The following is a 19,887-nucleotide window of genomic DNA, read 5'->3' as shown; positions in this document are numbered from 1 at the left end:
TAGTATTTCACCCTGACATCAAACACGTCATGTCAGCGAGCACTTATAGACTAATAAAACATACCAACCATTCATTATGAGCATTATAGTCCTAGTCTGTATTTATAGTCATCTTATACTGTATATTCATCACTGGAGGCTTGAACAACAGTACTGAGGGCCAGCTGCTCTGATCAACAGCTTAATGGCCCCTGAAGCAGGATGTCGGCTTGCATTTCTTCAAAAGTTGATTCTGTTAGAAATTTTTCCACAGCGCAGTCACTGAGGGTTTTTTTTTATTTGGCTACTACTGCATCCTACACTGACACGGGTAATTTAACTCTCATATTTGAATTTTTGGCCACATTAATATGATTGCACAGGATAAGAAACACCAGCAAGGAAGATTAACCAAAACCCTCCTTGATCCACTAAAACTGTGACTATTTCAGTCATTAGTAATTAAGTTGTGTGTAAATGATCTTGAATTTACAGCTTCACCAGGTTTTTGTGCAACAACATAAATGTTTCCTACATTTTATCTTACTCACTATTGGCTTTTCATCATCAGTTACTACAGGATCATGATGATACTGTTGTAGCTGTGATGGCTAACATGTTAGCTGACCTGTAACATGTGAACCAACGGTTTCCTGTTTGCACGTAGCAACATTAGCATTGAAAGTGTTTGTGATGGCCTTATGAACTCCAGTGTCTCTCCTCCCTTATTAACGCCTGCTGTGTCCTAATGAAAGCTGCTCTGTATCAGCTAGCTGCTAACGCTAGCCATGGGGTCATTAGAACCGAGAAAGCAGTGAGCAATGAGTTTAAGGGTATTTTATTTTATTTTGTTTTTATTCAAACCATCTGCTGCTGTATGACTGAATAAAAGACTGATGAAAGCTGGGAGAATGAACCAAATCTTGTTTGGGGGCGATAAAGCCAAAACAAATAGCTGAAAGACACTAAAATCTCTGCAGAGTTGATTATTTCACATTTTATGCTTATAAAATCAGGACAGAGGGTTTCATCGCTATGTCATGCTAGGAGCTGCATATGTTGACAATGCATTTAAGTCTTAGTCAGAGCAATTAGGGCTGTTTGACAGCACGACATGATGAAACCCTGCCGTTTGTTTGGAGCGTGGTCTGAAGCTAAACTCTTTAACTCTGCAGATTAGATTTGTAGACCAGATGTGTTGAAGCATTGATAGAAACATTCAGGGCAGCAGATTCCGTCCGGGCCGAGTCATGAGCAGCTTGTCCAGACTTGTCCTGTGTGCGGAGACGAGGACACGACACGGGGGCCCCGATCCCAATCTCACAGGCAGCACTTCCTGTGGGCTTCCTCCCGTCGTGACTCATCCTGCTTCAACCTGCATCCTTCATTCACTCAAACAGTTTCAACATTGATTGGAGCTCTTTCTTATCTATAGATTACAACATGTGGTCAGATACGAGGCAGGATCTGCTGTGTGAAGGGCCGCCGATGGCTGCAGGTCACCCGGGGGGCCCTGGGGCTGCTGCTGTCCAACGGTGACTCTGTGTGGAGTTGTGTTGCTTGTTGCTAGGCTGTTACTTGGATTTTTGTATGTTCGTGTCTGGGTGTATTAAGCAGTCAGCCACATGTTTGGGTTTTGTGTGCAGCCTTTGAGCCTGTTTCCTTGGTGTGACTCCTGTGCTGTGGCTAGTGAGACGTCTGTAGCCTCCCTTAATGTTCAGCTGTTTGCAGCAACTCCAGAAAGAGAGAAGAGAAAGAAAAGAAAAGTAAGAGCTGAATTTTGTATTCTAATGAAAAACACACTGAGCATTCATCTGAAAAAAAAACAACTTTTATTTGTTTCCTCCTTGCTTCCTTTTGCTTTGGCTTTTTTTTTTGTCTAATTGCAGAAGATTCCAGCCAAACTGGAGGTTTCTGCCTCTTGTGGTAAATCTGGAGGCTTTTACCGGATCATGCTGTGGTTCAGCTTTGCCAAAAGTGCAGCGTCACTTTCGACACAAACATACATCCCACCCCTCCCTGCCACCACAGCTGTAGCAGGGTGGGGAGAGGGGGGGCAGTTAGCCAGTGGGCAGAAACCACAGCTCTTTGCCACCAGGGTAGTGCCTCCGTGAAGACGGGCAAAGCTCACCGCTGTGGCCCGTTTGATATTTATAGCTTGTGTGTTTTTCTTAATACTTCTCTCATGTGTTTGCGTTGAAATGACTTCATTTCAACATGTAAAGCTCCTTGCTGTAGCTGAGTGTTCCACCTGTTCTAGCAGCCTACCAACGGAAACACAGAGTTGGTTAGCCAGTTCACATTAACTAACACAGATTACATCCAACAAAAACACAACGTTGACATTTCAAGGCTTTAATTTAAAAGCTTTAACATCTTTACTTGAAGAATTGCCACGAATGTTTGCACCTCTTCACCGTACCTGCAAGACAGATGTGTGCTACTCACTCTCTAAAGAGGAAGTCAGGAGACAACCTGCCTGTTTTTGTGTTGTGTTTTCTACCAGGTGGTGAACACGTCTGAAAGCTCTCATACGGGTTGAGAGCAGCGGCCTCACTCCTCATGCCGTTTTTAGATTGTGTTCTACCCTCAACCACATCTTCCTCTTCCTGCTTTACAAGTGTTTGCCTTTAAATGAGTTTGTAAGGCTCCCCTCCCCTTCCAACGCCCGACCGAGGTGCCAGGATACAGACCAGGAGAAGGAATTTCAGGACCTCTATAAATCCAGTCCGGACTAGAGACAAACTTGCTCCTGCTTTTTAACTAAACAGTTTATTAAACACTTGTTCATCATGGGGGGGGGGGGTTTGCTTCAGGCACGTTTCCCTGTGACACCTGAGGCCTGCGCTCCGTCAGGAGGTGACGCTTTGCTGGATGGACTCAGACAGAACCAAAACATTCCATCGGATCAGCCTTCCTGTCTGAGTCCGACGGCCCATCCTGCAGTGACCAAGCCTTTAGAAATGCTGTGGTCATCATGCCTGCGTGTCCTTAATGTTTGGGAGTGAATGGAGGGTTGTTTGACCACCGTGCATCGAACAAGGAGACGTGTGTTCCCTTTCTAAACTTTAGATCTCATGTCGCTTGTTGAACGCAGATTGATGGGTTTGTATACGGAGGCGACACGAACAGGGCTGTTTGTTTTGCGACTGACGTAATTCTGTGATTAGCTCTGGGGTTTTAGGACCTGCTTTGCTCACACACACACACACACACACACACACACACACACACACACACACACACACACACACACACACACACACACACACACACACACACACACACACAGAGGCGTCTGATCCCAGGCAGACAACTGACCTGAGGCCAGGCCCATATGAACTCAATGTTCTCCCACAGACAAGCCAAAACAACAACAACAACAAGAAGAAACGTATGCTGTCGTATGCATATGGGAAGGAAATCAATTAAAAAGCAAACAAGAGCGATGAGATGAAAGGGAAGCTGGGAGGACGGGCGGAGCGGCTGGAATTTAGCACATCTGTTACCTTGGCAGGACTCTCAATCATGTGTGACGCTGTGGAAGCTGAAGGGTGGTCAGACGGCGCTCGTCTCCTGTTTTTCACCCATGGAGACAAGACAGGATGAGTAGTTTTGTTCCCGCTGGTATGAAAGTGGTGTTCTACGCTGATTATTTCCTTTCGGTTTTAAGTGTCTGGATGTTTATGTTTACTATTTCGGACATTTTTAATGAAGCAGCCTCATAGCTGTTGGACATTTCTATATTTTTCTGGGTTGTTTAGTTTACTCCATAAACACCTCTGGCATGTGTTACATAGCACATACCAGAGGTGTTTACTGCCTCAGTAAATTACATGGAAAATATCTGCGTTGAACAACAACCATATGTACGGCCCGGTGGTCAAACGGGGGATGGGATGCTGTCAAAAGTGGTATCATATATCTATAAAAAAATATCTGCTTCTACCTGTTTGTATGTTTGTTAACATAGTTTGTTGCCTGGTTTTCTTTAGCTGCCATCCTTTGAGCTCTAATGAAATAAAACACAGATGCTGGAATATTAGAAAGACGAGTGTATTTGTCTGTCATGTTTAGGCCTTGAAGTCCACTTGGACAGTTTGTGTTATATGTGGTGTTTTTATCCCTGTTGCCCTGAGACATCCACTCAAGACAGTGTTGTTTGCCAGTAAAAACACAATTGCACCAGTCTGCTTGGCACACTGGTTTCTTTTTCTACCCAAAATTGCATGGAGCAGCAGCCACAAGCCTTTGAGTGAATCACATTTGGACAAAAATAAGGAAACTGGCAGCAATAACTAAACTGTGGTCCTGCTTGGTGAGTATTTGTAGAGTTTGATGAAGATCAGAACTTCTAGATTTTTAAATGGACACCCCCCCCCCCAAAAAAAAAGAATTGTAATTTTTCTACAGTGCATTCTTTATTTTCACAGCTCTGCTAAAATCCTTAATGCACATTTTCACCTCATCAACCCCCCCACTGTCGTCCTGCAGTTGCTCAGGTTGGTGACGGTTTCTGAGAAGCGCTGGAGAGCCCGGTCGAGTGGAGGCGCTGCAAAAGGGTGGAGCGACGAGGGGGAGGAGGGATTCGAGAGCGGCGACTGTGATGATGAAGATGAGTGCGCCGGGATGTCGGGGCTGGGGCCGCCGCCGAGACGCAAACGCTTACGCATCTTTGCAGGTTAGACATGTTTATGAAACCTGATGTAAAAAAAAAAAAATGAAGCTGTTTGGTTCCAAATGATGTTACTAATCCACACTGAAACATTAAGCAAGCATAAACTGCATTTATAATGGAGGCGGTGAAGAAATTGTTAAGCGCAAGCGATTAAGTTGTTTACTTGTATGTCTGCTAACCAGATTGGAGCTATTTCCTTTACACCAGAGATGTGCAGGGATGGATTTGGCTTCTTCTGCCGTGAGTCAGACAGATCACAGCCACACACACACACACACACACACAGCAGAGAGGTGTTTGCATGACTACTGTACATGTTGACACCAAGGTGACACTATGCAGCAGGAGACACAAGACTTCCTCAGGTAGCCGCCTCGCCTCGACCTCCGGACCTCTCTGCTGTCAATCCCTCTGTAATGTTGGACCTACGCTCCGAAAGCCGAGCAAAGAACAAATAAATCTACAAACGGATCGAAGAAAGGAAACCAAACAGAAGAAGAGGGAGAAAACAGCCAGGGAGCAGGAACAAGGGGGTTTGATATCAGGACTCAAAGCCGGCGCAGCTGAGCAAACACGGCAGTGGGTGTAGTCGTCCTGTGTGAGATGTTGTGGCAGAGATTTGGGTTCACTGGGTAGGGAGCGAGAGTAGGAACCCAGGGTTAATGCTGGAATCCTGCGGGGCCATCGCTTCCAGCAGGCCGGGCCGTGAGAGTCCGATGCCCTCTCTTGTCTGACTGTACAGTTCTGCTTCGTTACACAGATTAATGCTACTGTCTCCTCCGGCTCCGAGCCGCTGAACGCTACACAGTGGGAAATTAAAATGCCCTTTACACACTGACCTCAATATCCCCTTCATTTTCCCTTATATGTCTCATATATTAGAAGATTATATGTGCAGCTAGTGCGTTTAGCCGACATATAAATGTCTATTTGTATGCGAGCCAGTAAGGCTTGCAGACCTTGAAGACTCCCCAAGACTTCTCATTGGTAGATGCACAGATAGGACTGATAGCCTGTGATGACCCAGCACTGCAACTCAGCCCAGTATGGTCAAACAGGGGGCTGGGGTTCAAAGGTCAACCCGTAGAGCATGAAGCCTAATGGCCTGCCTGCCTGTGCTCTACTGGTCCGAGATGGACGAGGCAGATCTAGTTTCACAAAGCCTGGAGTGGAGCAACGGTAACACACACACACGCACGCACGCACACACACGCACACACACACACACACACACACACACATGCAGACAAATGGACAAAAGAGTGGGGAAAAGGTGGCAGAGCCTCAGCAACAAGGTGCAGACAGGACGGAGGCAGGCTGAGGGGTCCTACAGCCCAGCTGTCAGCCTGCTGACCACACCGAGGATGTTCCTAAACACATGAAATGATTGGTCTGTCGTCGCTCATTCTCCACACGGATTCCACGAGCGTCCGATCAGCGCCCACAGACGACACAGACGCACACACTCCCCCTCCCACCCACGCAAACGCCATGTCGCACATTCTCCAGAGCATTCCAGGCCAGGGGAGCTATTCCAGGACAGGGGACCCCCCACCCCACCCCACACACACACCCCCACACATTCACCCACACACACACACCTAACCTCTTAAAGCTCACACACACCAGACAGATGACACACTGACCTCTCTGCTGATGTAACAGGTAACTTTAATGTGTGTGGAGATCTGACATACTTTCTGGTGTTTGGTTTTAAATCAACACAGTTTCATCATCAGCTGCACCCACACACACACATGCGACACACTAAAACAAACACACACATCTGATGATGACCATCATGTGATGAAATCATTTTTAATTCGTTCACTAGTGGAAGTGTTGTTGTTTTTTTACTTTATGTATGCTGAAATAACAATAGAAGCCTCCATGGCTAAACTGTTTATTACTGCTTCAACGCAAACACACACACACACACACACACACACACACACACACACACACACACACACACACACACACACACACACACACACACACACACACACACACACAGACAATCAAAGGGGATCTGTATTCATGTAGTGCATAGAGGTAGAGCGGCGATCAGCTCCTTCGTGGTCCAACAAGCAGCTTGTGAGGGGATGGTGCCTTGCTCAAGAGCACCTTGGCACCTCTCCACTGCCAGTTTACACTCTGAACTTATTTGGTCCACACGGGTCTTGAACCAGCTGCCATCTGGTCTCCAGTCCAAGACCCAGTGGACGGAGCTACTTCCCCCACAAAGGGTTAGTTTTATGCTGCTGAGATAAGGAGAATGTGAATGAGAATGTTATGTTTCTTTTTTTTTCTTCACAGATGTCAGATGAAGTCTTTTTGTTTGTTTGGGTTTTTTTTTAAGTTTTAAAATCACAACCAGGACAGATCATCATTTTATGCAGTTGTATATAATCTTAACTATGTCTCTGAATGCACCCGCAGTAATGTGTAATGGTGTGTTTGTGCTCATGAGGAGGACTCACCTGTATATCTAGGGTTTCATGAACACCTGGTCTCTGACTGTACGTCCTCTGTGGCAACAAAGAACCTGCCGTTCCTCATCTTCACTTCACTGACAGCACAGCACTGACTCCAGCACAGAGGAGCACCTACTGGTTGATTTACTGTGTCAAGAACATGATTTCCTGCCACCGACTGTTCATTTGTCTCGGGTCTTAAAGTCTGAAACCTAACAAATCATTCTCATCTGTCTCAAGGTGATGTTTTTGATGAGTTACATCTTGAAATAAAATGATCCACAGTTAGAAAATCTGGAAATAATGCGCAAACAGGGTTCAATACCAGGAGCGAACTGCTCCATTCTAACCCACTTATGAAGATGTCTGCTTACGAGTCTGAAGGTAACTCCTAGACTAAATAAATGCCTTGTTAAAACAGGTTTTTGATGCAGTTTGGAAGCACTCAGCGGTCTAAATGCCAACAGTTGGAGAGTAGCTGCAGTCCAGCAGCCCAGAATTCCGTTTTGTATGTTTTCTTGCTGAGGTGGACGGGCATTCACAGTATACCGTACCTCGCCATGCTCAGCAGGCGCTGCGTGAATAGGCCTCTTGTTCCTGCACTCAGACGTTCAGTCACTGCTCGCACCCCGAAGTAAAGCTGCTCTTTTTGGAGGCCTATGAACATTTTATCAGCACCAGGGGTTAGCAAAATACAGCGTGAAAATATTCCTGTAATGTGAAACATGCGGCTTATGGCGAGAGGCTGGGCCAGGATCACCTTTCAGCTCTGCTGCAAGGTTTGTGGCCAGAACAAAGGAATGAGTAACAGAGAGAAGAAGCCAATGAAAGAATGTGGGGGCGAAGAAGAGAAGGAGACAGAAACACCTTTGATTAGGATACATGTTGATTCACTGGAAGCCTAAACATTCTCCACTCCGAACGAGGGCCGAACTGACAGATGTACGCGCTGCCAATATGAGAATCTGGTATGTTAATTAACTGCAGCTGCGACCTCTGACCCTTGGCACCTGATAGGTGAACCTCGCCGCACCGGCGCTCCTCGGCGGCATTTGCCACGTCTTCAAATCAGCTATAATCCAGATGCTGACATTAAACACCGTCAGTCCTGGGTCCCACCACGTCTACGGTCTCCTCCTCCTTTAAGCCCCATAGACTTCAATAACGCTGACCGTCTGAGGTGCTGCGCTCACAAACGCACACTTCCTGTCAAAGAGTTGCTCACATGTAGAAGGTCTGCCATCTGCCCCAGGTTAGCATGAGAGGGGAAACGCTAAGGCGGTGCAGATGTGCAGGTGTTTGGTGCATGAGGAGTCTGGGTGCCCATGTGGCCCTTCAACAGCATCCAGAGCCAGATGATGCAAAACATGCAGATTTCACCAAAGAATTACTGCCTAAGGCCTGCCTCCATCAGGACTCCATTATAAGGCATTATATATGAGCAAAACAAAATGATCGAGACTGCTGAGTCCATTTGGTTTTATTTTCCATTCAAAATGCTGACATATCTCCTGTATTGCTGTCAAAAACTACTTGGATATACAACTTTCTAAAGCCTTGATATGAAATCACTCAAATCACCCCTGTCACGCGAGACTTTATTTTGTACACAAAACCTGCTGCTCTATTTGAGTGAATACCCTAACACCCAACTGGAAGTATTGACATAGAGAGAACAGGAAAGGTACCCAAAAGACAGTTTCCCCCCTCTTTATTCTATTCCTTTATTATTATACTGGACATGGTCATCAACAATAGACTGCAGCATTTAAAAGATTGCTCAGTTGGTACTAAGGGGCCAAAAGTGGTCCAAGAAGATATCCCCCACAGCATCACACCACCACCAGCCTGAACCGCTGATACACGGCAGGGTGGATACATGCTTTCACGTTGTTGACGCCAAATTCTGACCCTACCATCCGAATGTCAAGACTCATCAGACCAGACAACGTTTCTCCAATCTTCTATTGTCCAATTTTGATGAGCCATTTTGAATTTATTCTGTTTCCTGTTCTTAGCTAACAGGAGTGACACTTGGTTTGGTCTTCTGTTGCTATAGAGCATCTGCCTCAAGGTTCGACGTGTTCTATGTTCAGAGATTCTCTTCTGCATTCCTTGGATCATTCTCTGTCAACTCTAGAGATGGTTGCGTGTGAAAATCCTAGTTTTCAGCAGTTTCTGAAATACTCAGACCAGCCCAGATGGCACCAAAAACCACTCACGTTCAAGGTGTTAGCAAACAGATGTTTAAGTCTGTTGTTTCTAGTTATACTAGTCTAGCTGTCCAGAATGGATGATAGATTTGAAAGGTTCCTCAGTCCAGGAGGGGCTGTAACATCAACAATCATTCATAGGTGTTAAACAGCACTGAAATAAAAGACTTTGGTTGTGATAAACTGGTTATTTTCCCTAAATATGTTTCTGAAACCAGTGTTCTAATGAATTTCTTTTAATCATTCATATTAAAGAACACTTTTGAAGGTCCAACAAGTGATTGGATAAATCCATGGTAAATCACCAGCTTAGCACACGGTTGGCATGGATAAAATATTAAATTATTGGCTCCAAGTCTGTGCTGTATTTGCTGTGAAGAAGCCACTGTGTAAAAGTATGGGAGCCTTTATTTTTCTTCATTTAAATGAAATGAATAGTCTCTATGTAGATGAGACCCAGGGAACATGTGTTGGGAGGGTATGCTGTAAAGGGTTAGGGTGCTGTTAGTGGAGACATTAATAACACATTACACACAATACATGTTCTGACCCAATGTTCTCCTCTGCTGTCCCTCCATGAGCTTGTAAACAATCTTTGTAAATTCAGCCAGTCTTCCTGCTTCCCCACCTTCTCCACGCCCCTCACAAAAATAATGAAGCTTGTTCCCATCTGTGCAAACAGGCTGGGGAGGCGTGAGCGCTGCTCTCTCCATCTCCAGCCACCAGTCTCTGTGCATCCCCTGGAAAGATGGGAAAGGGGAGGAGAGGAACACGGGGATGAAGTTACCCCCTCATTGGACCCTTGCTTGTCTTCCGCCATGGAGCTTTTCTCAAATCAATCCAGGGATAAAAGCCTTAAGATTAGCCAGGAGGCAGGAGGAAGAGCCCTGGCTTTCATTTGTGTGGATACAGGCACACACAGAGCCGACTGGGTTCTCATCATGTACTAGTGGGGGGCCCACCAGCGTTTGATTCGTTTTGTAAAGCCGATGCATTTTTCTGGAGGGTTTTTTTTTTTTTTTTTTAATGTGTGCCTCTTAAATGCGCTTGTTTGCTCAAGAGCTTTATTTACATTCACAGCCACTTTCTGGATGCTCTAAATTGATTCCAGGCCCGTTCCTGGGTCGTGTCCATCAGCTCAGCCACAGTCCAAACACTCTGCACACAGCGTGACCATTCTGCAGGCCGCCGCTCCACTGCAACACACAGCAGCCATTTTGTGTAAAAGCCTGGTTCATGGTCTGGGTGGCTTGCATTTTACATGTTAACCCCCTCTCACCTACGTCTGTAAAACTTTCCATCCATCCATCTCGTTCTCCCTGTGGCCAACTCTTGCTATTCCAGCCCATTTCACAGAGCAACGCAGCGATGCAGCCAGCTTTAGAGCAGCTCTGCTGTCAATGAATCTGAGCTGCTGGAGGAAACCGCAGGCTGACCACTACAAAGAGTTCGCAGAGATAGTGAAACTGCTCCACATGAACTCTCTGTGTATAACAGCCAGACCAGCAAAGTTGCTACTGCTGCTTGTTTCTGCAGCCTAAAGACAGGAATACAGGGGGAATTGTACATGTCTGTCGGCGGGGGACTCTCGCACATCAACCCCAATTTTCAATCATTGAACTTTTTTTTTTTTTTGCTTCACCACACTCGACTGCTGCAGCCAGGAGGAGAATGTAAACAGATCAGTTTGGGATGGGACCCTCATTATTAAAAGATAAAGATGCTATCTGAAGAATGTGTTCCTCAGAGGCTCCCTGACCAGAACGTCCCCCAGGACAAACTGGACTCTCTCTCTCTCTCTCTCTCTCTCTCTCTCTCTCTCTCTCTCCCTCTCTCTCTCTCCCCCCTTCTCTATCTCCCCCATGCTGATAAGACCCTTCATTGTTCCATCTCTCCAGAAACACCCCATATCTGACACTCCTTGCCCACCTTTGACCCTCCGTTTGCACCGACCTCAGAGCCACCGGGGGTTATAGGCCTCCTCTGTCCTGAGCGGAGCTCCCCACCCTGACTGAGCCCCCCGCCCTCAGCACAGAATCACCTCTTTGTATGTTTGATTGGTTAGGGCTTCTACTCTCTCGCTCACACACATTTTCCACTCTCAGAGAGCTGGCGCTTGGAGGAACTCTCTGTTTAAATGAACTTCCCCTTCCTCCTCTCTATAACTGTATCAGCTATTAGTGAGGAGACTATAAATACATCAGAGCAGATCTAGTCTGGACTCTAGGTAGACACCAACTCCCTTTGCTCACCAAGTTAATTGATAGCTGTTGACTTCATCGTCCCACAACACCACAAGTGAGACTGTATCTTGGCTGTTTGGGTTTTTGAAGGATTCAGTTTGAAGTCTGAGCTCTTTAAACTTGGTTTCTCTGTTCTGACAAACTTCCTCTGGTGTCCTATCCCGTCATTCACCTCTGATTCCGCCTTTCCTCTCGCACTACTAGACCTCCATTGTGTCTCTTTGTGTCCTCAGTCCTAGTTGGCATGCCGTCTCCTGGTCTTACACTCTTGCCCTCTGTGTGGGAGGATTCTCCAGCCTAGAATAACAGTGAGTGTTGTGAAGGTTGGTAGGTCAGAGCAGCTGAGAGAGCAGCGCTGTTGCAACGGCCGGGGCCAGGGCCTCTTCTGGGCGTCACGTTTGTCTTGGCCCGACATCCCCGGCCTCGCCAAGCGCCCCTGTGGTTGGCCTGTGGGTGCAGAGGCAGACAGTCACATTCCCGCCACCTCATGGACAGAAGTATTCCTTACTGCCCCCTCAGTTCTGCCCGTAAGGGCAGTTCTGGGACTAGACCCAGCCAGAAAAGATAGAGAATGTGACCAACAGGCAAATAAATACAGCTGAACTCCTTATCGGGTTCATTTTACAAGATAAGACCTAATCAACAAATCTGTTGATCCTGTAATGTTTTTGCAGCGCTATTGTATTAATCACAGCTGTATGTGTGTGTATGGGGGGGGGGGGCGACAAAGAACGGACACACACATGTGTCTGAGAGCAGCGTTTGAGGAAGCAGTTTGTTCTGTTTGAGATGAAACCAGTGATGGAATATTTGCTCTACCTACAAACCATATTATCTTTTAAGATGTTTAATCTAAAGCCTAAATTAAATTTGAGCAGTTTGGGTGTGTTATGCACTCACATCGCCTGCCAATAGAGCAGCAATCTAAACCATCTCTCCTGTTTCATAAGAAGCACCTGTGTTTGGAGACTTAACATTCCACATACTTATCTGACCAAAGAAAGGCCTTTGTGCATAGCACACATGTACTGAATAAACTGTACCGGACCATGAAGGCACCCATTCTGCCCAGGGGTTATATTAACGTGTCAGCTGACTACTGATGGACAATCGCATCTCACAAACATGTTCACTGAAAATGGGCAACAAGGCAAACGAACAGTTTCCCGTTACGTCCTGTCATGTAACCATCGCCTGCAGTTTGTGGTGCGCCGAAAAAAATACGGCTTTCTTCTCCCTCTTGCAATTTTTCTGCATAGTTTGCTTGCTGTGACAACTACAAACTATAAACTACAAGCCCCAGGCACAGAGCACTGCTGAAAACAAACCTCCAGACTCCCTCGCCATTCCTCTTCCCCCTGTTTTCTGCCCAGACAGACAGAAGCACCACACACACACACACACACACACACATACACACATAAAAACACAAGCATGCACACACTCCAGCCACTGTTTGACCTGTCGCAGGGATCCAAACAAACATCCGCTGCCCCCGAAAACCACAGTCTGGATTTATTTGTCCTCCAGAGGAATAGTCTCTGAAGGCCACACAAAGCTTAAATCTGGATGTAACCCCGGCTGTTGACATGCATGCAACTGAACCTACCTGCTCATTCTTAGTCTGGAGCCTTGGCGTAACTAATCAATGGGTGGACTGTTGACCTCTCCCCTCAGTTGTAATTCAAGCTCATGAGACCACAATAAAGCTAGCAGGGGCATGCTAGAAAGGTGGCGTCCCAAGAGGAGAGACTGCCTCAAAATGGAAGCTTTGAATGGACGAGCAGGAGGAGAGTTGGGTGCCAGCGAGAGCCACAAGGGCCCAGCATTAGTCACATTAATCACAGCAGAGATTGGGGCTCTATTTTTAGCCAGACGTTCTCCATCTATCCGCCTTTGCCGTCCTTGCCGGCAGGACCGTCCTGGATCCTGTCTCAAAAAAGCCTCTGAAAGGACAAAGACGTTGATTCTGGATCGGTCTTGTCTGCGCTTCTCACTTTCACTCTGTGTCTGCTTTTGCTGCACAGGCGCAGGTGTTCTTCGCCGCACCAGGATATTATTAGGCCCAGCCTGTGTGTGAGCGTAGGGGATCTGAGTTTGCATAGTGTTCAGTCCCTGTTGGGTTGTTTTTAAAGCCTGCAGAACAAGGCGCCTCTGTGGTGCTTCTCATACCAAAGTGTTTAAACGAGTAAGAAAGACCCCCCCCCCCGGACTGAAGGTTTTTCTTTTTTCTTTTTTCTTCACAGCCTGAGACTTTTTTCTCTCTCACATTATTACTGCTGTAAAGCACACCAACAGAATGCTCTTCCACTTAGTCTCCCGCTTTTTCACAAACACACACAGGGTCGGACGTACACACACACACACACACACACACACACACACACACACACCCCACTCAATCATTCGCACACAAACACACAAATGCGGACGTGCACACACACCCCTCCTCATCCATCCACGGTGTATATAAGAGCTGTATCGAATTGCACCTTGAGCTTAATTGGCTCAGCAGTACAGTGTGCCGCTGTCGACAGTGACAAATCGTTCTTTCAGAGGCCTGAAGAATGTCTGCCCACTGCCGTGTCACAGGACACAGGAGGTGAAAAAAAGTTAATTGTCCCCTGGCCGCTGTTCAAATGGTGTTGTAACGGCAAAGAAATTCATAGTAGAAGGCATTGGGTGTATTTGGGGGTTTGTTTATTTGTCTTCTTCCTCTGTTTAATATGGAGCCTGGCAGCGTAGAGCCTGTGGGCACCAGGGACTGTAAAGGAAAGGGCCCCGCTCGCTGTGTTTCTACTCACCAAGAGAAATCCAGAGTCCTGCCAGCTCGCTGTGATCACAGTGGGTCAGATCAGCCACTTCCTCTCAGTGGATCACTCCCACCAGGGAGAGCAGTTCACAGATCAGATGAGGCCGCTAATTCAATTTGGATCTGTTATTCTAGGAGGTCAGATGTGTGTGTGTGTGTGTGTGTTTGTCAGTGAATGCACCTTGCGCACAGCCAAGAGAGGTATGTCAGAAATCCATCCGTGCATGTGGATCTGCCCCAATGTGGGACCGTTCAGCTCATAGCCGGCATTCCTCGGAGCCGCTTTATTGCTGATATCCTCTCGTCTTCTCTCTCGTGAGTCGACGTTCTTATTTCAGCCTCCCAGACAGAGCAGCACAGGATGCGTCTCTCACACACGCTCAGAGGCAGGCCGAGCTCTGCTCAGCATCAGCAGGAGAACAGCTGTGGATGTGAGGCAGGAAGGCAGCGTCAGAGCAGCAGGTGATCATGAAGCCACTGCAGCCGCTGCAGGCAGGAGCGACGCAGGATTCACACGGAAATAAAGACCGCATTCATTTATCAAACCAAGACATTTGTTACCATATTTTGCAAACCTTCCACTTCATGTCGACACAGTTAAGCAAAGCAAGGACACCGAGGGGTGTCCCGTCCAAACCGTAATTTTCCGTTAGCTGACCGGCATTGTTGTGACAAATGAGTTCAGCTCTTGGCTTGGGGGCATCTTCACACTGGTGGTGGGGGCAGAGGTGAAAGTGAGACATGGTGAGTCTTCACAAGGGTAAATCTCTCTGTATCATTCCTGAAGTAATCCAGATGTTTTCTCCAAATCATGAAAAAATGTCATCGCAGTCATGCAACACCATGATTAACAACATTTACTGATTGGTATCTTATCAATACTTCACAGAACACTGAGGTGTAATAGTGCTCACCTTCATCTCCGCAGCCATTGTGCTCTAAACAGCAGGGTGCCCTGAGTGTAATGACTGTGTTATTGTCTGATGCTATTTGTTGGTTGATGTGATAACGTCACATGTTTTATCTTGAGATTTTATTTTACCTTATTTTCATTTCTGTCATTACATTTATTTTAATTCTGCCATTATAAAGTTTACTTTTATATTTCCTATTTTTTGTAATTTTTTTTCAAACGTTTGTCACAAATGATTTATTTGTTGTTTTGTTTGTTTTTATTATTATCAATATCATCAATAGTTGTATTATTATTATTATTACTATTCTAATTTTCATTACTATTATTATTGTTGTTTTTATTATTGCTCTTCTTCTTCTTCTTCTTATTATTATTATTATTATTATTCTTATTATTATTATTATTATTGTATTACTTTTATTATTTTATTATTATTATTATTATTATTATTTTCATCATCATTATCATCAATAGTGGTATTATTATTATTGTTTTTTTATTATTATTATTGTAGTAGTAGTTTCCTTTTTTTAATCAGTGAATTTAAATTCAGTCAGTGAAAGACAGATCAGTCTAAATAAATTGGTGCTACACGTCTGGAGCCTCTGGCATCCTTCTTGTTTTTATTTTTCTTTTTGATTTGAACCATTTCACTGCTTAACTTCCAATCCCAGCACTCTCAGTAATATGCGTGTCTGTGTTTACAGCGCTAACATGCCACATCTGTTTTTACGTGTCTTTCATTCTCCCAGTGTAACACTGTTTTTACAGCTGTGTGAGTTATCACGTAGAACGGGGACAGACATACCACATATGTTTTTCAGCTTTTGTTGCTGAGTTTCTTCTTATTGTCTCTTTTTTCCTGTCTCTCATGCTTATCATTCTTCTTCCCCTTCCTGTATCTCATATTCACCTCCTCCCTCTGCCTTCCTCCCAGACCTGGCTGATAACCTGGCCATGGACGACTTCACCTTTCAGGAGCAGCTGCTGACCCCCCGATTGGCCACCGCCGGCGTCGGTGGCGTCTCCTCGTCGGTGGCTCTGCCGTGGAGGAGTAGCCTGGTGCTGATGCTCCCTGCGATGGTGGCTCAGCTCCTGCTTGGTTACCACTGACCGGTCCAATCACACACTCCATTAACCTTTTCCCCGTATCCGGTAAAAACTGTTTGGAATGGGGTGAGTTTTGTAAAGTTCTTGTTCTCGGTGTAAAGTTCCGCTGCTCCTCAAAGGAAGCAGGAACAACAACAAAAAAAACGACATTTCTCTTAATCTATATCAACAACAAGCTGTTTTTTTGATTCCAAACCACTGGATTTTCTCAACAAGCCTATTAACGCACACCAGATTAACCTGAGGCGACGTGTAAATAACAGACCTACCCTCCGTTCCACTCCCACTATGGTTATCCCAACTTCTGTGCCCTCTCGCCTCTCCTCCTCTCTGCTCTCATACCGACTTCTGTATAATAACAACGTGATGGATTTCCTCATCATCAGACAGCTTTGTCATGGACCTGTAAGTGGAGAACTACTTGTAAAGCAGACACACAACAGACATTTTTGAAATGCTCCCCCCCTCCAACTCCGCAACAATTTATCGCCCTGCAGAAACGAGCTGGAAAAGAAAGAGAACTTGGGTTGCCTTCCCTCTCAGAGGGACTGATCTCCTGCCAGCGCTGGACTGGAGCTATAGGGAGTTGTTGTGAACTCCTCATCCCCAGGGGCTGTGGTTAACCCAGTGACGGAGCTAGAGTTTTTCTAAAATCAGGGCCATAAAGGGGCCACGTTTTACACGGAGGGGCCAAGTATGTGTCAAACATCCACACAAATTTCACCATTTTGCAGATGAATGCACATTTCACTGGTCATTCCTCGTTTACTGTTGGCTCTACGGCTTTGAACAAAGACACACATAATTGAATATATTTAACAAAGTGTGCCTTGTTTTAAGCACATCGTGTACATCATAAAAAGTTAGGAGATAAAAGTTCTTCGTTCTCTTATTTATTGGATTTAAAACTGGGTGTGTATAGAAAGCATACTAAAACTTTTTTTTTTTTTTTTGCCAAATATGTCATACGTAAAGTACCTTTAAATAAGTAATAACATTTCAGTGAAAAGCATCTGATGGTCAGAAAAGGTTTGAGAAAGTCCCAAATTCCTGACATTTGTCCTGAATCCATTCTTGTTTGTCTTAAAAATTAGATTAAACCTCAGCTTTGATTGGCTGCATCCTGTCAACGCATAAATCAGCTGCTGCTGGTTGAACATTTCTCTGGCGTCACCCACGGACGCGCATACATAAATTATGGCTGTTGTAAGCTGTTTCAACTGTTTACAATAGTGTTTTGAATTGAAAATCAACACATGTAGCTCTGCTGAAATGAGATATGGATAAAGAGAAATTACTAGTCAATAATAGAGCTTAGTGACAAACTGATAACAGATTTCACCCGGGGTGTTTCCAGGGCCACGGGGTTAAACTCGGATTGAAAGCGTTGTACCTTCAGATGCAGTACGTCTCCCTCCTCCTCTGTCACTGTCGGTGTCTTACTGACAGCTGAATTATTCCATACTCTGTGTTTGGTTTTAGTTTGTAGCACAGGTGATTTTATAACAGCCCTATTTAAAAAATAAAATAAATAAAAGATTGAAGGGCTATCATAAGTGTGTACATCCTCAAATCACCCTGATAACTGTACAGATATATGGTTCTCTGTGTTGGTGTCATGTTTACAAAAATATACTCTTCTGAAATGCTGGCTACTTCCACGAGAAAATCTGGGTTTTGGATTCAGTTGTTCTTTTTTTTCTTCTTTTTTTTTAAACTTTGAAGTCTTGCATCATTTGTTTTAAGTTATTTTGTTAGCACTGTGGGTAAAGTGAGCAGTAATACAAGATATAAACATGTAGAAACATGGGTGGCGTATTAAGTTTGCGATGTGGGTTTACACTGGCCTCATACATTCTTGAAGTCTGACCTTTGCGTTTAATTTAATGTTCTTCTTTTGTGTTGTTTAAATGGGATGTCAGGTCTTTTATTGTTTGGTTTTCAAAATGAAATGTGGTGAAAACTGTTTAGACTGGAAGAAATCTGATGGATGTTTGAAAAGACGCCAATAAAATGCTGAAAGTGTGTCAACCAGCTGACTCCCCAGCTGTGAACCAGACCGTCAATCCGTCCATTCACCATTAGACGCACCATTGGCTATTTCCTGGAGGGGGGGGGGGGTCATGGGACCTTGGGAGCCAATCCCGGTTGAATGTGGGTGAGAGGCAGCGCGCTCCCTGCATGGGCAGGTTAATAGCCAATCACACGCAGACAGAGCCATACATGAAAACTCCATACAAGTGGCTGCCAGGCAAACATTATTCAACACCTAATGTCAGGACGAGGTCATGTATATCTAATTAGTGCTCATTTACATTTACATGTGTCATTAAGTCAGGTAAGTGAGCCAGCATGCAGAACGCATCCATAATTAACGTAATGACTTGTTTGTCATGGGACATCGGTCAATGTCAGCCCTGGAATGAGTAGTTTGGAAAGTAAATGCACTGTATCAAGTAATTTTTTCAGTTTAATGTTGATGAGAAAATTACAATGTATAATAAAATAAACATGTTTTACAGTTTTGTCTTTATGTGTAAATGTGTGTGAGTGTGTGTGTGTGTGTATGTGTGTAAAAATAACAAGAACGCTCCAGAAGCACTTGTTTGGAGTGGAGCAGTCTGCATGGCAGGAGAGGCATTAGATATAGGAGTTATGATTTATATTTGACATCCATCCTTAAGCACTTTTACAACCCTGCATTTAAATCCCCGAGAACTAGTTTAAAAAATATTTTTCTACTTTCTCTGAATTTTTTATTTTCAGATGAAATGATTTAATCAGATTTCACTGACAGAAGTAAAACAATATGGCCAAACACATCAATCAGATTGATTCAATTATTGTTGGTGCACCATAATAAATGAGATCACATTCTTCCACAGAAAGACCCACCCAAGAACTACTGGAAACAGCATGAAGAAAAGATCTGTTAAGCATTTTCTTATTTTTATGTCTTTGTCAGAAAGGTGGTGAACGAGAAAAAGTGTTTTAAGTGAATAATAAATGAAAGCTTCACCTACAGGCCTGTTGGATTAATCTAATTTTAAGAGATTGAAAACACAGCAGAGATGCAGAGATTTATTTATTGCATGTTGGACTTCACACCCTCGGATGCGGTCGAGCGTTGTCCGGTATTTCCTGTCACACTCGTGACCACACCCACATGTGATGTGGCGTTGCACTGAGCCTGAAAAATGACTGACCAACGCCTTCTGGAGTCTATTCACCAGATAATGGTGATCGATTGTGTAACAGGCCCCAACTAAGACGGGCTGAGGTTATGTCAAGTATTTCCTCTTTAGCAACACAGGAGATCAATATCAGATGCAAATTCAGACATCGCTCGGTAAAATGTCATTAAGGAGAATTCTTTGTCGACTTTGCACAGCTTTCAGTAATCAAGGAGTTATCCGTTACACAAACAACACACACCAATCTGTAGCCCAGCTGGAGTCA

General features: G+C 44.9%; 1 protein-coding gene across 2 annotated transcripts in view; it reads left to right on the top strand.

Moving 5' to 3' along the window:
* gpc3 (glypican 3) overlaps nt 1–18,933 on the top strand; it is a 96,286-nt gene extending 77,353 nt beyond the window's left edge. Inside the window, exons 7-9 of one of the 2 annotated variants that reach the window (XM_068325626.1) lie at nt 4,474–4,660; nt 4,840–4,897; nt 16,256–16,396. In XM_068325626.1, coding sequence (XP_068181727.1) covers nt 4,474–4,660; nt 4,840–4,897; nt 16,256–16,265 — 255 coding nt within the window. In that variant the 3' untranslated portion in view covers nt 16,266–16,396. Of the gene's footprint in view, nt 1–4,473; nt 4,661–4,839; nt 4,898–16,255 lie in introns of both variants that reach the window. The other variant, XM_068325625.1, reaches the window with a different exon arrangement.
* Nucleotides 18,934–19,887: the final 954 nt, after the last annotated feature.

The sequence above is a fragment of the Antennarius striatus genome, chromosome 10 (assembly GCF_040054535.1).
Source record: "Antennarius striatus isolate MH-2024 chromosome 10, ASM4005453v1, whole genome shotgun sequence".
In the NCBI taxonomy this organism is placed as follows: Eukaryota; Metazoa; Chordata; class Actinopteri; order Lophiiformes; family Antennariidae; genus Antennarius; species Antennarius striatus.
Note: the sequence above shows the minus strand (reverse complement) of the source record. Positions and strands in the feature narration are given on the sequence as shown.